The 16,319-nt window shown below is 48.7% G+C and overlaps 1 protein-coding gene across 1 annotated transcript; it reads left to right on the plus strand.

Moving 5' to 3' along the window:
• The first annotated feature begins 6,428 nt into the window (after positions 1–6,428).
• LOC116725305 (kinesin-like protein KIF11) lies at positions 6,429–11,294 on the plus strand. Its single transcript, XM_032571261.1, has 9 exons — positions 6,429–6,523; positions 9,198–9,333; positions 9,407–9,579; positions 9,653–9,778; positions 10,037–10,192; positions 10,291–10,430; positions 10,505–10,665; positions 10,743–10,861; positions 10,937–11,294. Exons 2-9 carry the CDS (start codon positions 9,213–9,215, stop codon positions 11,075–11,077), a joined length of 1,137 nt encoding a protein of 378 aa, XP_032427152.1. The 5' UTR covers positions 6,429–6,523; positions 9,198–9,212; the 3' UTR covers positions 11,078–11,294.
• The last annotated feature ends 5,025 nt before the right edge of the window (positions 11,295–16,319 follow it).

Raw genomic sequence — 16,319 nt, forward strand, 5'->3', positions numbered from 1 at the left:
AACAACGAATTATGTAGAAAAATACAAAATTATAGATATTTTTAAAAGAGCAAATATTTCTTCATGCACTGTGTAATTATTTAAAAGGTCAGCCCAAGCACAGTATTTCATGTAAGATCACAACTCATGAACTTATAAAGTAAAGTCATCCAAAACCATTAAGATGAGTTAAGATGAGACATTTTGTTGTCCATGTACAATGAAATGGAAACGGGACAAGCGGTTCCGATACAATTTCTAATATTTACAGCAGTGAGTGTCTATATAACCCAATAAAATCGTTCAAAAGCAGTTTTATTAATATGAGTTTTCTTTATGGTACCAAGTGACCGGTGCTAAGAGGGGAGGACTGGCCTGTGGTTAAAGTCAGTATGAAGAAGGGATGTGTCTCTGTGTTCATGAGGTAGAAAGCTCTTAGATAAAAGCTGTTCTTGAACCTACATGCTGCCCCTTTTGCAACTGGCAGACCGCAGTGGAGCAAGTGAGAAGGGTCTCTGATGATTGATGTGGCTTTCTGAGTGCAGCGCCTTATGAAGAGCTCTTGGGAGCCTGGAGCTCACGATCCTCTCAGTTGTTGTGATAGTGCCCTCAAGAGACTTTATACATTTTTAAGGTGCAGCTGGAGTACCATGCTGTGATGCACTAGGTGATGACAGGCCCAGTTGCTCACCTACAGAAGTTCACCAGCAGCAGTTTTGCGTTTTTCAAGCATTTCAGGAAAGGACTGTCTGGATACATTTCTTGACTAGTGTTGTGGATTTGTTGGGTCAAGGTTGTTAATGTATGAGTTTGAGTCCGATCATGTTTCAACTACCGCATTTTGCTGACTACAAGTCACTCGAGAGCATAAGTTGCATTAAAAAAATGCATCATGAAGAGAAAAAATAAGTTGAACTAGAGTCTAAGTCATATTTGTTCAGAAATTGTCAAATGTTAAGAGGACCTTTTCCATGACATGATCCAGTGACACGTTTTGTTCAGTTGCTTTTCAATAAATTGATTCAAAATGCCGACTTTGGCTTTAATGTTTGCTGGCAGTTTTTAACACAACGCCCATGCTCTAATTCAAGATGATCAGGAACGACTACACTCCGCTGGTGTAGTGTGAAGAGGAGCGGAGACGCATTCAGTGTAAGGTCCATCTTTTTATGCTCCAATCAGACACAAAGTCTCGGACTCAACGATCTGTCAACGCACCACCATATGAATACGAATCAGAAATCCTGCCAGCGTAAACACAAGCCGGTCTGATGGTACACAGAAAGCTGCAATGATCGCTGTTTCAGTCTTTTATTTTTTTCTGTACTTCTGAAGTTTTATCAGGTTTAGGTACATTACATTTTTTGCGAATAAAAGATATTAGTTTATATTTTCCTCCAAGTCATATCCATTTTACTTTGCCACTGCAGCTCAGTTCCTGTCTGTCTCGGAACAAATTGATGTGTAGCGCCAAATAATATGGATTCCTGGTTTATCTTTGTCAGACTGTTGGTGTCAGGATCTGTGTTTTTCCGTGTTTAGTTAGAGTTTTTTGTGTCCTTAAGTCTCTTCGTTGTCCTGTCCTCCCCTTGATTGTTCCCAGGTGTGTCTCGTCTCTGTGATTACCCTCCTGTGTATTTAACTCCACCTGTGTTCCTTGTTCCTCGTCGGGTCCTCGTCAATTATTCGTCAATGTTAGCGTCTATGTTTCGTCAGTATTTCCTTGTGCCTGCTGCTTGTGTACTGGACTTATTTATTATTAAAACACCATAATTCATCTTACCTGGGTCCGCTGCGTCTGCCTCACCACCAACACCACCCGCACCTCATGACAGAAGGACCCGACCAGAAAGTACGGTGAGGCACGCTATTTTTATATCATGGACCCAGAAGATGTTAAGGAACTCACGGAAACGATCGGGGAATATAAGGAGGCGATGGCGAAACCATACGCTGCCTGCAGACGGCTCGGTTTCGCCATCCGCTTGGGGCTCCTGTTGGATTACTGGGTTCCTCGTTTTCCGCACCCGGGGTTGGTGGAGTTGCAGAGGGAGGCAGAGTGGGAGCGTATGGCGGCTCTAGCCGTCATGGCTGGCGAACCTCTGCCTCCCAAGCCGCACACGTTCTCCGCCAGCCCAGATCCCGCTCCAGTTCCGGGACCAGCACCCCCAACCGGTGCGGCCGGCGCACCCGGGGCCGAATCAGCCGGCGTTCCAGCCGGCGCACCCGAGGCCGTTTCAGCCGGCGTTCCAGCCGGCGCACCCGAGGCCGTTTCAGCCGGCGTTCCAGCCGGCGCACCCGAGGCCGTTCCAGCCGGCGCACCGCAGGCCGAATCAGCCGGCGTTCCAGCCGGCGCACCGCAGGCCGAATCAGCCGGCGTTCCAGCCGGCGCACCCCAGGCCGCCCGGAGACAGCGACGTGAGCCGCCGGTGGACCCGGCCCCTCGTCGCCTTCCGGAGCTGTCACCTCCGCAGCCGGTTCCCAGGCTTCGCTGCGGCTCGCCCCCGCAGCCGGCCCCGAGGCTCCGCTCCGGCTCACCTCCAGCCGGCGCACCCGAGGCCGAATCAGCCGGCGTTCCAGCCGGCGCACCCGAGGCCGAATCAGCCGGCGTTCCAGCCGGCGCACCCGAGGCCGAATCAGCCGGCGTTCCAGCCGGCGCACCCGAGGCCGAATCAGCCGGCGTTCCAGCCGGCGCACCCGAGGCCGAGTCAGCCGGCGTTCCAGCCGGCGCACCCGAGGCCGAGTCAGCCGGCGTTCCAGCCGGCGCACCCGAGGCCGAGTCAGCCGGCGTTCCAGCCGGCGTTCCTTCCGAGACTCCCAGTGTTCCTTCCGAGACCCCGACTCCCGAGACCCTCTACGTTCCCTCTGAGACCCCGACTCCCGAGACCCTCTGCGTTCCTCCTGAGACCCTGACCTTCTGCGTTCCTCCTGAGACCCTGACCTTCTGCGTTCCTCCTGAGACCCTGACCTCCTGCGTTCCTCCTGAGACCCTGACCTCCTGCGTTCCTCCTGAGACCCTGACCTCCTGCGTTCCTCCTGAGACCCTGACCTCCTGCGTTCCACCCGAGACCGAGACTCCCTGCGTTCCACCCGAGACCGAGACTCCCTGCGTTCCACCCGAGACCGAGACTCCCTGCGTTCCACCCGAGACCGAGACCCCCTGCGTTCCACCCGAGACCGAGACCCCCAGCGTTCCACCCGAGACCGAGACCCCCTGTGCTCCACCAGAGACCCTGCCTCGGGGGGCTCGTCGTCGCCGTCTGTGGGCGGCCCCCGGGACTCATCGCCACCTCCAGCGCCGCGGACGGCCGCCAGACGGCCTCCGTAGTTCCCGCCTCCAGCGCCGCGGACGGCCGCCGGACGGCCTCTGTGGTTCCCGCCTCCAGCGCCGCGGACGGCCGCCGGACCGCCTCCGTGGTTCCCGCCTCCAGCGCCGCGGACGGCCGCCGGACCGCCTCCGTGGTTCCCGCCTCCAGCGCCGCGGACGGCCGCCGGACCGCCTCCGTGGTTCCCGCCGCCGCGGACGACCGCCGGACCACCTCCGTGGTTCCTGCCTCCTTTGCCTCCGCCCACCCTGTGGGTAGTTTTTTGTTTGTTTTTGGACTCTTGGCCCTTCTTGTGTTTCCGCCCACGATGGTGGGTTGTTTTTTGTTTTTCTGGACTCTGGCCCCCCGTCCGGCGCCCCTCCGCCCACCCTTGTTGTGTTTTTTCTGGACTCTGGCCCCCCATCCGGCGCCCCTCCGCCCACCCTTGTTGTGGTTTTTTTTTTTGGGCGTCTGGTAGCCGCCCTTGAGGGGGGGGTACTGTCAGGATCTGTGTTTTTCCGTGTTTAGTTAGAGTTTTTTGTGTCCTTAAGTCTCTTCGTTGTCCTGTCCTCCCCTTGATTGTTCCCAGGTGTGTCTCGTCTCTGTGATTACCCTCCTGTGTATTTAACTCCACCTGTGTTCCTTGTTCCTCGTCGGGTCCTCGTCAATTATTCGTCAATGTTAGCGTCTATGTTTCGTCAGTATTTCCTTGTGCCTGCTGCTTGTGTACTGGACTTATTTATTATTAAAACACCATAATTCATCTTACCTGGGTCCGCTGCGTCTGCCTCACCACCAACACCACCCGCACCTCATGACAGTTGGAGGCAAAGTTGCAAAAAATCTTGAGCGTTCTGCAAGGTTCCATCAACTTTGACATGTTCTAATTGCAGCAACGTTTGGATTCTCAATATGTGGGCAAGCCTGCACCTTTATTGAGGTAATTTGGGGGATTTTGTTTGTGATTATTATATATAGTGTTAACTGTAATCCCATAGCTTCTATTTTTTGGTTGGATGCCTTAGCAGTAGGTTTTCATAAATGTATTCAACTTCTTTAATTCCTTAGGTGCCTTTTTGCTGCATCTTTTAACATCTAGAAGCGATTTCTTTCTATTTGTGGTCATATGACATATTCCAACATGAAATATTAAAGCCTTGCTTTTCAAAAAGTAACATTCCTGGTAGCCCTGTTTAGTATTCCATGTGGAAAACTTCTCATCCAATTGCTTGGTAGCTTCTAACTCTGATAAGAGATGCCAGAGGTTGCCAATCAGATTTTAACTGAGTCTTATGACTCCTCGTCCCCCCCATAGGCTCTTCTCTGTAAGTTTAGTGAAAAGAAGACAGGGAAAGATATGCATGATGTCAGTCGACAGCCCTTTCCTCAATGTGCTTGTCTTTAAAAGATTCCTATTTCTCTGGGCTGAAATTAGAAGCTGGTGTTGGGACTGTATCAGAACTATTTTATGGTAGATAATAGAGCAGAGGGGACCTGCAATAGAATCACGTTGCAGCCTTATAGCCAGAAAATGAGGGCCTATGACAGGTTTGAAGGGGATGGAAAATGTTCATGACCAAATAAGGAATCTTTTTTTTTCACAGCAGCATTTATGCAGTGTTAATGAGAAGCTTAAAGCATGCAAACACAAATGCAAACTCTAGAAATGCAAAACGAGACAGACAGATGGAGAGATGGGTTGTGATATAAGAGAAGGAAGAAAAAAAAGAGAGGCAGAAATAGCTATCATCACTATGATGAATGAGGGTGGTGGCAGAAACCCCTGCGGCGACCACTCAGTCACTGATACAGGCTTCTCTGGGCCTAACTTCATTATCATGACACACACACATCAACACACCCCTTCAGACGAGCACATGTGAAAACGCAGCTCCACAGAGGATCCGGTTAAATGCTTGATGCTTAGTGAGTTCTCACAGTTGCAGAAGGACAACTCAGGCTACAGAGGCACATTGTGAAAGGTGTCATTTACTGGGATAATAAAAAATAAACTGAATTGAATCATCTCATTTTAAAATTTCACATCCCACAACTAAATAAATCTTGTTTGGCAAAATGGGGAGGAGATTGAATGCTATAAAAGTGTGTTTTATAGCGTTCAACTTTTTATTTGTGAAAAGCTTTGAAAACCACGAATCATCTTCTTTGCTCTTGACAACTTTGTGATGATTTACATTAGTCCATCACATAAAATCCCTATAAAATACACACAGCTTTCTGTTTGTTTCAAAGTTCAAAGTGTATAAATAAATTTGCAAGTCAGTGTAAATGGTGATGAATGATGACTATCGAAGAGTGGTTGCAGCAGGAGTATATATATATATATATATATATATATATATATACACAAAAAGAGAATAAATAAAACTAAAATCATGCAAGGAGCATTGTAAGAGCACCATTCCTACAGTCATGCACATTGAAAAGTGCAAATAAACTCATTTATAACCAAATGGGTCAAATTTGGACCTAACCAACCCTGGGTAATTTTATATTAGCAACCTATCTCCAGCAGCCATTGGATGAGAGGTAGGCTGTGAAATAATCTAAATGATGTGTTTTAATTTAATCTGAGATAGTGGACTTTTCACTAATGATGTAATTAATTAATATGACTTTAGGTTCAGGACTACCTGGCAAAGCTCATGATTACCTGAGGTTTTCTCATTTTTTTGATTGATAATATGCAGGTAAGAGAGGAAGTAAATGTTATTTATATATGAAGTGCTTTGTTGGGTTAACAATATTCCATAAAGACTTTGACGCAAAACATACTTATTGTTGTGCCTGAAATACAGAAGATAAACAAGATCAAGTTAAATTAAAGTACGCTGTAATTCAAAAAATATCTGAATAACGTCTGGCTAATTTTTGTTTTATTTGATACATTTTTTATCAATAAATATACAGGGACCAAAACCTCTGCTTCCCTGTAAATAGTTAATCTTTGATTTCCACCTGTTTTTATCGAGCTGTTAGTTCTTTATTTGCATTACAAAATGGGGATTAAATCAAACATCATGTTATCTTGATGATAATGTAATCCGCAATTAGTCAAGGACTTTTATTTTTGCGGGGCCACTTCCTGTGTTGCCCCAAAACCCTGCTAGCTTATTTAAAGCCCCGCCTTCCGCGCGCACTCACCTGTTTCCGGTTTGCTGTTGGCGTCTTCCACACAAACTGATCCAAATCTTTGAACCTACTGATTTGTTTGCCTGGTAAGTCTGTTATTTGATAGCAGTGTTGCTTTTATATGTGAAACTTCTGCTCATTGGAGCGTCGTTTTGCCAGACTTGTTGGTGGTGTTACCTGGAACTCACCTGGATTCTATCACAGCTAATTGTGGCTAAGTACACCGCACGAGTTTAACAGGGGGGGCGCGCTTATTCGGGGGGCAATATCAATCTACGTAGCAATAATAATAATATTACTCAAGTAAAAGAAAAAGGTGCAGTGTAGTAAAACTACTCATAAGTACCTTTTTTCCCAAAAAGTTACTCAAGTGAATGTAACAAGTACTACCCACTTTTGAACATGGACAACATCAGTAGCCTATAGGCTACTTGTTAACAAGCTTAAGGTGCTGTATTGTTATTAGCTAGTCATCATTTAGCTAACACTACCTGCAGCCAACAGCATTACTCAACACATTCAGTTAGTTTGGGGGAAAAACTGTGCGGAGTTCTTTGCGTTTTGCTGGTTTGCTGCCATAATTTTAACACGCACCTGTCTAGCTCTAAACAGCAGCAGCAGCAGGTCTCTTCCACAGGTGTAAACCCCAGTGTTGTAAAGTAACGAAGTAAAAACACTTCACTACTTTACTTAAGTATATTTCGGAGTACTTCATACTTTCCTCGAGTATGAAAATTTTTGATAACTTTCACTTTTACTTAACTATATTTCCGAACTTAATTGCATACTTTTACTCCGATACATTTTCAATGTGTGGTTTAGTTACTCGTTACAAAAAAGCGAGAGAGAGAGAGAAACGCAATTGTTTTGACCCCATCTACTGATTGACTGCAACAAAGTCGGTAGCCTGCTTGCCTGGGCTTGTTCATCACCACCAATAGGTTACACCTGTTTCGCTTCTCCCATTAAACACAAAGCAAGTCTCGCAATCAGCAGCAGCCACATGGAGGAGGAGACGGAGACCACAACGACTGCAACTACGTTGGACACGGCTCCAGGGGAACCACCAGCTGGTGATGAGAGCCCATGGCCTTATTTAAACACAATATACTCTTTCGTGGGTGTTAAAGATTCGTCGTACCGCATGCAGTGTATGTTATTCCTGCCCAAAGATGTGGAAATTCTATCTTACAAAAACTCCCCGTCCAACTTGAAGAAACACATCGAGGTAACTTCTTATGAAATGGTTATAATCCTCCTGTTTCAGTAACTATAGCTTGGTCACTAGGCACTATTGAGAAATCTTGAGCATAACGTTACCTGTATAAATGAACTTTGTTTGGCATTGTTTCAGTTCCACACGTGGTGTATTTAGCTGAGGCCTAATGTTGACTGTAGCAGGCTACCTAGACTCCTCTGTTCAAGGGGGGACGGAAGCCATAGCGATAGCAATTTAGACTGAATTTAACGAATAATAATCGGTTGTAAAGCAGGTTAAGTTAACCTTGTGCTATAGGGAAAGCACCTAATTTTCTTAACTAAATGATGCCTGCAGGTATATCTATTAGCAGGTTTAATTTTACCTGCACTTGGTTGTGTACATTATTTTAAGTGTATTTGACAAGTTTACCAAAATATAAAAGTCATTCAAACTGCATTTGCTTTTTTACTTTTTACTTATACTTTTCATTACATTACTTGAGTACATCCATTTTTACAGTAATTTCCATACTTAAGTACAAGAAGTTTCAGATACTTTAAGACTTTAACTCAAGTAACATTTCAGTCAGTGACTTGGACTTTTACCAAAGTCATATTTTGGAGAGGTACCTATACTTTTACTTGACTCTGAGATTTCAGTACTTTATACAACACTGGTAAACCCTGCGCCCCACTCACTATGAGAAGGTAACTTGTTTGCTGATTATTTTGCGTGTTCTGGCACGTTTGCATTGATGCTGAGGCAGTGAAGTTTAAAAATGAAATTGATCAGAACAGAATGTAGCTACACCTAAGTTTGATATTGCGCAGTATATTTATTAAAATGTTTCTTTCTCTCTGAGTATTTGACAATTTATTTCATTTTTCTTTATTGATATATTGAAAGTGCACTTTAACTTTAAATTGATTAGCTTGAAATATAATTACTTTTAAAAACTTTATTTAAATTGGTTAATTTAACCTGATTATTGAAATGTTGTTAAAAATATTAGAAATGTAATAATTGCATTTGCATTTAATATCCATAAACCAAATGCCTAAATTTAATACTTATTTCCTTTGTATGTTTGTACATAATAGTTTTGGATAAAACACTTAATGGATTTTTCTGACCTTTTAGGTCGGGGTTCCCCCCCCTGTTGGATCAGGTCCTCACCTGGATCTGAAGATGGCGAGCTCGATAAAGGATAATGGACTTTATGATTTTGGAATAAATTAATTTTGAAGCAATTATCTTGTCTCTCATTGTGCTGCTGTAATTTTCTGTTTTGATTCAAATCACTTAATATATAGACACCAGAACTAAAAGCACTGCCTCCTGTTTTCATTCACACCTCAGGTTCCTTAAGAAAAGAAAAAAATGTGCAAAAAGGAGTTTCGAATGCATTTTTATTCATCTCAGTGACTCATTTTCTTTTACTTTTCTCCAGTGAACAATTTAAGAGAATGTACAATACAAAAATATGAAAAATAACCCATTCAACATTCAACGTCCGCAGGCTGTCACACCGGGTCTAACCGGGTCCTCTGGTCCTGCAGGTGGAGCAGCACAACATGCAGACGCAGCAGAGCTTCTCGCAGAGGATGGACGGCGCCTTCAGCAGCATGCAGCGCAGCTTGCAGCGTTACGGCGCCGCCCACGACCGCATGCTGACCGGCTACGCCCACGCCATCGGTAGGTGGCGCCCTGCGTCCAGAACCGGGCCGGGCCGGGGTTCTGTGGGCTCATGTTTGCTTCTGTCATCCAGACGGCCTGCTGGTGGGGAACGAGGCCACGCTGCAGGGCGCCCTGGTTGTTGTGGAAACGCTGGTGGGCAGAGTCCAGGCGCTGGTGGCGGACGGTGCCGCCCGCTGCCGGGAGAAGGTGGAGCGGCACGAGGCTCTGACCCGGGAGCAGAGGGAGGTTCTGCTGCAGCTGCTGGTGAGCAGAGCGCTGGGGTTCTGATGGTTCTGATGGTTCTGACCCTGACCCGCTGGTTCTGGTTCTGATTCAGGAGGAGCACCAGCAGGAGGTGCAGGATGTTCTGGACGTGCAGACGCTGCCGGGTCTGACTGCCATCAGGGAGCTCAGTGACGCCCAGCAGGTTTCCATGGAGACGCAGCGGGATCTGGCCGATCAGGTGGGTCCAAACCCGGATTCAGGCCCGGTTCTGATCAGAGGAAGACTGGGTGGCACCAGGTGACCCAACAACATCTATTTTATGTTAGAAAATGTAATGAACACAAATATAGTTTAAAAAGTTCAAATTAAAACTTAATTATTCAGAAAATCAGCAGCTGAAACTTTAACCACCAAAGATCTGCAAGAGATTAATGTTTATCTAGACCTGCTGATGACCTCTGACCCTGTGACCTCCTGACCCCCCGACCCTCTGCAGGTGGAGGCGATGAAGGAGACCGGAGTCTTCCTCAGGGCTCTGGTTCTGGACCTGGCGGCGCTGCGTCAGGACGCTCGGACCGGACTGAGCGCGCTCCAGGAGGAGCAGGAGCGGCTGAAGGAGCAGATCCAACAGGCCCAGCAGCGCCACCAGCAGGTGAGCCGGCCCGGTTCCATCAGAACCAGCAGGAGTCCGGGGGGGTTCGGCTGGGGTTTGGGTCCGGCTGAGCTTGGTTCTGGTCGTGTTTCTGCCAGGGGATGAACCAGACCCTCCAGTTCCTGCAGGACCAGATGAACCTGGTTACCATGGAAACCCAGCAGAACTACAGCAAGCTGCACTTGGCCTCCAGTACGCTGTGGGGCCCGGTTGAGGAGCTGCAGCAGAACCTCAGCAGGTCAGAGCTCGTGATGCTCTTCCTCTTCCTCACCGTGTCCCTCCTCTTCCTCATCTACTTCTTCCTCCCTGCAGCCGCTGCGGCGCGGTGGAGCAGCGTTCTTCGTCGCAGGCAGAGCGTCTGCTCTCCTCTTCTTCCTCTCTGGCCTCTTCGCTGCGCCAGGCTGCCCATCAGAACCGGGTTGTACTGGAGGAGATGAGCAACCGCTGTTCGGACCTCCACGGCGCTGTGTCAGGTACCGGTACCGCCTCCTGTGATGCCCCGCCCACTCCAGGTGGAGATGAAGGTGATGATGATGATGTTCTGCTGCAGGCCTGGTGGACTGGGACGCGGAGTGGACCTCCAGAACCAGGGAGCAGGCGGCCTGCCGGGCCCAGGACCAGCTGGTTCTGATGGAGCAGCTGGCAGAAGAGGCCCAGAGTCTCAATCAGGTACAGCGTTAAACCGGGCCGCAGGCCGGGTTCTCCTGGGTTCTGCTCCTGCTAATCGACCCAACCCGTGTTCAGGGTGTGGAGACCCGAGGGGCCGCCGAGGAGGACCTGAGAGGCCGGCAGGAGGAGAACCAGCGGGTTCTGACGGATCTCCAGAAGCAGATGGGTTTGGACCGGGCGGTTCTGGAGCGGCAGCAGGCGGAGCTGCAGGAGTAGCTGGATGCGGGTCAGCAGCTAGTCCGAAGCTTCCTGCTGGAGGAGCTGCAGCAGAAAAACCATTAAAAATAAAAATCATTAAAAAGTTATAATACTAAATAAAGAAATCAATAAGTGCTTAAAATAAAAATAGTAAATAAAGATCCATAATAATAATAATAATAATGTTGTTGTTGTTCTGTTTTGGTAGCCCAGAACCCGGACCGGTTCTGGTCTGTTCTTCCTCACCAGTAGGAACGTCCTGCTGCAGTAATAAAGAGAACAGACACATGTGGCCTTGTTGGACAGGTCCAACTAACTTCTGGAACCTTAAACTGAGTCCATGGTCCTACTTAGAACTAGCCATGTGCCGAACCAGTCTGGTGCTCTATGCCGGCACCTGGATCGTCGAACCGGCAGGCCCAGAGGAGGTGAATATCCCACCACGCCCCCACTATCCTCATGGTTGACATGGGAAGGGGATGATGGGACAAACACACCCAGATTGGGATCCTTTGCAGTTGAGGTAGGCAGCAGAGAACAGCCAGTGCCTCCACTGGTTGCATCAGAAAACAAACCCTGTAAATCCAGGTCACCATCTGCAGAGTCCTCCTCTAAGGTTGGTGGTGGAACCCCAGTAGGTTCCCAGTGTTGACTTTGCTCCAGGACCCACACGTTGTCCAGAGGCTGCGGTAATGCTTTAGCTGGTCATGGTGGACGACTTTCACCTTGGACCTTGGTTTTTGTATCCGGTAAACTAGATCATCCAGTTGGCCTAGGATGAAGAATGGGCCTTCATATGATGGGAGGAACTTTTTGACTTTATTCTTGACATGACGTATTCCTTTAATGAGATACCACACAGGGTCTCCAATTTTATACTGTGTGTGGCAGCAGTTTTTGTCGTACTGTCTCTTTGCACGTGTGACCGAGTCCCTCAGGGCTTCTCTGGCGATTTGGTGGGCCAGCTCCAACCGTTCCCGCATCTGCTGCACATATTCTGGAGCAGTGAGCTGGTGTTCCGAATCAGGGGGCAAACCTGCGACGAGGTCCACTGGTTCACTTACTTCTCGGCCTAACATCATAAAGTTTGGAGAGAAACCTGTCGCACTATGTTTGGTTGACCGGTACGCCATAACAGCATAAGGAATCATCAGGTCCCAATCCCAATGACAGCGTGCTGCTGTAGTAGCCAGGATCTTTTGGAGGGTGGCGTTGAAACGCTCGACCTGACCGTCTGACTGCGGCCTGAATGGTGTTGTGTGAGTCTTGTCTATCCCAACAAACTGCACATCCCTTGAAACACCTCAGACTCGAAATTGCGTCCCTGGTCACTGTGTAGCGCTTGAGGGATTCCATAGCGGCACACCCACTCACTAGCAACGATACCTGCAACTGTCACAGCTCGCTCGTTCGGAATAGGAAATGCTTCAGTCCACTTTGTGAAGTAATCTTGTATCACAAGCACGCTCAGTCTCATTCAGTGGACCCATAACGTCCAGTGCAATGCGTTCCATAGGGGCTCCTACCTGGACTGTTCCCATAGGAGCTTGCGGTGTCTTCTGGGGTCGAGCCCTGGATGCACAGCTGGTACAGGTTTTACACCAGAGGGCAACATCCTCCCTCATGTGGTACCAGTAATACCGGGTTCTTAATCTGGTCAGGGTTTGCTCTACACCAAAATGTCCACCCACTGGCCCCTCATGCATCTGTCTCATCACATCAAGTTGTAGTTTACGCGGCAGCACAATTTGTGGGTAGAATTGGGTGTCATCAAGGCAATAGAACCGACGGACCAGAACTCCATCTCTGAAGTAGAGTCGTTTCCATTGAGTCCAGTATGTCTTAGTGGCTGGGCTGCATGGTGAGACAACAGGCCATGGGGGGTGTTTATCACTAGCCTTCATCCAGCTGTGTATGGGTGCAATGTCCACATCAGCATCCTGGGCCTGGCTCAACTCCCCCATAGTCCAGCCATGAAACAAAATCGTGTCAAGAGTCTTAGCCACATATATTTTCTCAGTCAATTTCACAGTGCATCCATCAGTTTGAACATTGTGATGCATTCTATCTGTATCAGTGGAAATGCTTTGGTCTAAAGTCTCTGTATCTGTTGTAAGGGTGTTTTGACTTACCCCCACTGGACAAACCTCTGGTGGATGGTTGGTCCTCCTCCCCCACTGAACTCAGCAACAGGGAGCTGTTGTCAGAGTTCAACTCACACTGGACAGCCTGATGGTTGACAGGTTTGGGTGATGTTGAGAGGTCCTGCACTTTACATGGGCAGGACTGGCGGCAGGGTCTCCTGGAGAGGCTGTCGGTATTAGTGTGCTGTCGACCCGGACGGTGGATAATCTCAAAGTCGTATTCAGCCAGTTTCTCAAGCCATCGAGCTAACTGTCCTTCTGGCTCTCTCATTTTGGTCAGCCAGCGCAGACTGCTGTGGTCCATACGCACCTTAAACGGCCGGCCGAGGAGATACTGACGAAAATGGGATGTGAAATCCACTATAGCCAGAAGTTCACGTCTTGTTGTGCAGTAGTTTTGTTCAGGCTTTGCCAACTTGCGACTGCCATAAGCCAACACTCGTTCCACACCCTCCTGCCTTTGCGACAGTCCAGCGCCGATGCCGGTGTCACTTGCATCAGTATCGAGTACCATTTCACCGCAGTCCAGGGAATAGCCGAGAATGGGAGCTGAGATGAGGAGACTCTTTAATTCGTCGAAAGCAGCCTGGTGCTCAGCATGCCACTGGAAACGAGCATTTTTCTTGGTGAGGTTGTGAAGGGGTTCAGCAATGGATGCAAAGTCTTTCACAAATCGGCGATCGTATGAGGCCAAGCCAATGAAACGTCGAACCTCCTGAATGGATGACGGCGTGGGCCACATTCGGACTTTTTGGACCTTGCTGGGGTCCGTAGCTACACCATGTTCAGACACTATGTGACCTAGGTAGGCCACCTCCCGGCGGAAAAGGCAGCATTTGGCAGGTTTTAGTTTCAGGTTAGCTTGTTGGAGTCTGTAAAACACCTGGCCAAGCCGCCGCAGCATCTCTGGCACATCCCTCGCCAGGACGATGATGTGATCCAGGTAGACTAAACTGGTCTCCCACTGCATGCCAACCAGGACGCGGTCCATCAGCCGCTGGAATGTCGCCGGGGCATTACACAACCCAAACGGCATGACATTCCACTCGAAGAGACCCGTTCTGGCACAGAATGCAGTTGCTTTGCGTGCTCTTGGCGTCAGCTCCACCTGCCAGTAACCCGAGGTAAGGTCCAACGTGCTGAACCATCTGGCAGTAGACAGTGTATCCAGCGTATCCTGGATGCGGGGCAGGGGGTACGCATCCGGTATGGTTCGCTCATTGAGAGCCCTGTAATCAATGCAGAGCCGATATGTCCCATCCTTCTTACGTACCATAATTATGGGCGAAGCCCAGCTGCTGTGGCTGCGTTGGGCGAGACCGTTCTGCAGACTGTTGTGTATCTGCTGGTTGGCATATAGCTGCTTCTCTTTCGCCATTTTACATGGATGTTGTTTGATCGGGGCACATGGACGAAGTACAATATCGTGCTGGACGAGGTTGGTCCGGCCCAGGTCAGCAGGCCCAGTAGAGAACACATGTCCATAAGTAGAAAGCAAACGTTTAAGTTGGAGGCGTTCCCCATCATTGAGGTCTTTAGAGCTCTGAGTATAGAGCTCCTCTAGGTGCAGAGGAACCACCGGAGAGCTGACTGGCAAGTCTGCGGCTGGGGAGGCACAGGGAGGCTGCAGGGCCTCAGCTGGCTGGAGGAGACCAGCCAGGGATCCTTCTTTAATGGTCACAGCTTTATTGCCAGGAATAAAGAGGCGAAGGGGGACCGTTTTGGACGTCTGGGGATGAACTAAGACTCTAGCGAGGAGCACTTTGTGCTTCTCAATAAAACCTTTAGTAGGGCTAAGTATCATATCACTGCGGGCTGTCCCACTTAGATGCATGCTGCCCCTCACAACATACTCCTGTCCTGGTTCCACCACCACAGTTCTGGATATTTTCACTGCATGCGACTTCAGGTTAGATTCAGGTTGGTAGTAGGGCACTTCTTCACCAAACAGGGTGATGCGGTGTCTGCCGAAATCAAGACGGGCTTCAGCTTGTGCGAGGAAGGGATGGCCCAGCAGCACTTCTAACCCTGCTATCTCTGCTACAAAAAAATCCACATCCACCTGACGGTTGTTGATGTGGACAGGTATCTGGGCCTCACCCAGCACTGGCACATCTACAGGTCCCACCCCAAGTAAAGTCTCAACATTTGATGGATACAGTTGAGGTCTCACGTCAGGGTGGATGGAATTATAGTAGCGCAGCGGCAGCACATTTCTCCGCGCCCCACTGTCCAACACAGCACACACCTCCACTTCGTAGATTTGCATGTGGATACTCATTTCTTGACTTTGGTCTTTCAGGTGGAGCACAGTGGGTTCTTGGGTGTCACAGGGGGAGCTGCTGGATGTCAAATCTTTGGTGGTCTTGTGGGGAGAGGGGCACTGCTTCTGGATATGACCCCAACCTTGACAGTTATGGCAGCGGACTTTCCCTTTTGTAGAATTTTTGCGGTTATTAAAGGCCGAGGGTGTGTGTGTGGCAAACCAATTTGGTGAAGAACTGATTACAGGTGTAGTTTTGATAACTCTTTCATGTTTGTCATTTGCTCTGACCACAGCAGTTCTGGGTCGTCGTTCAATCATGCTACGGGCTCCTGGCTGCATGGCACTGGTGACATAAGCTGCAGCCCTTTTGGTGGTTTCATGAGCATGTGCTATTTCATATGCACGGGCGGGTGTGACTGGTCATTGCGCTAATAGTTTCTGGACTATTTCTGCATCACCCAGCCCATTTGTGAAAACTTCGACAGCGATAGAGTCCTGTTCAACTTCTGCCCTGTCACCATAAGCCACCGTCACTTTCCCATAAATATCATCTCTGAATGCATGCAGGGCCTCTCCATGTTTTACTCGCTGCCTTAGTTCTACTGCCACTGCAGTGGCATGATCAGAGGATGGACCATATGCAGTTTCCAGTTCGTCCACCAGGCGGCGGTAGTCCCACCTGGAAGAGCGAGGATTTCTGTGGACAATGGCCCCTGCTGCGCCAACCAGGTAGAATTTCAACTGCACTGTCATCGTCTTTTCGGACCAGTAGTTCGCTTTGGGGCAGCTCTCAAACCGGTGCAGAAATTCTTTCCATGGTGTGGTGCCATCGTATTGTCCCGGACGCAAA

This window comes from Xiphophorus hellerii, chromosome 9, assembly GCF_003331165.1.
Source record: "Xiphophorus hellerii strain 12219 chromosome 9, Xiphophorus_hellerii-4.1, whole genome shotgun sequence".
Lineage (NCBI taxonomy): Eukaryota > Metazoa > Chordata > Actinopteri > Cyprinodontiformes > Poeciliidae > Xiphophorus > Xiphophorus hellerii.

Bases quoted from the DNA above. Each gene is read 5' to 3' on its own strand.
- LOC116725305 (XM_032571261.1), top strand. From the start codon at position 9,213: ATGCAGACGCAGCAGAGCTTCTCGCAGAGGATGGACGGCGCCTTCAGC. The intron at 9,334-9,406 runs GTAGGTGGCGCC...TCTGTCATCCAG, and splicing joins CGGCTACGCCCACGCCATCG to ACGGCCTGCTGGTGGGGAAC. The intron at 10,431-10,504 runs GTCAGAGCTCGT...TCCTCCCTGCAG, and splicing joins CTGCAGCAGAACCTCAGCAG to CCGCTGCGGCGCGGTGGAGC.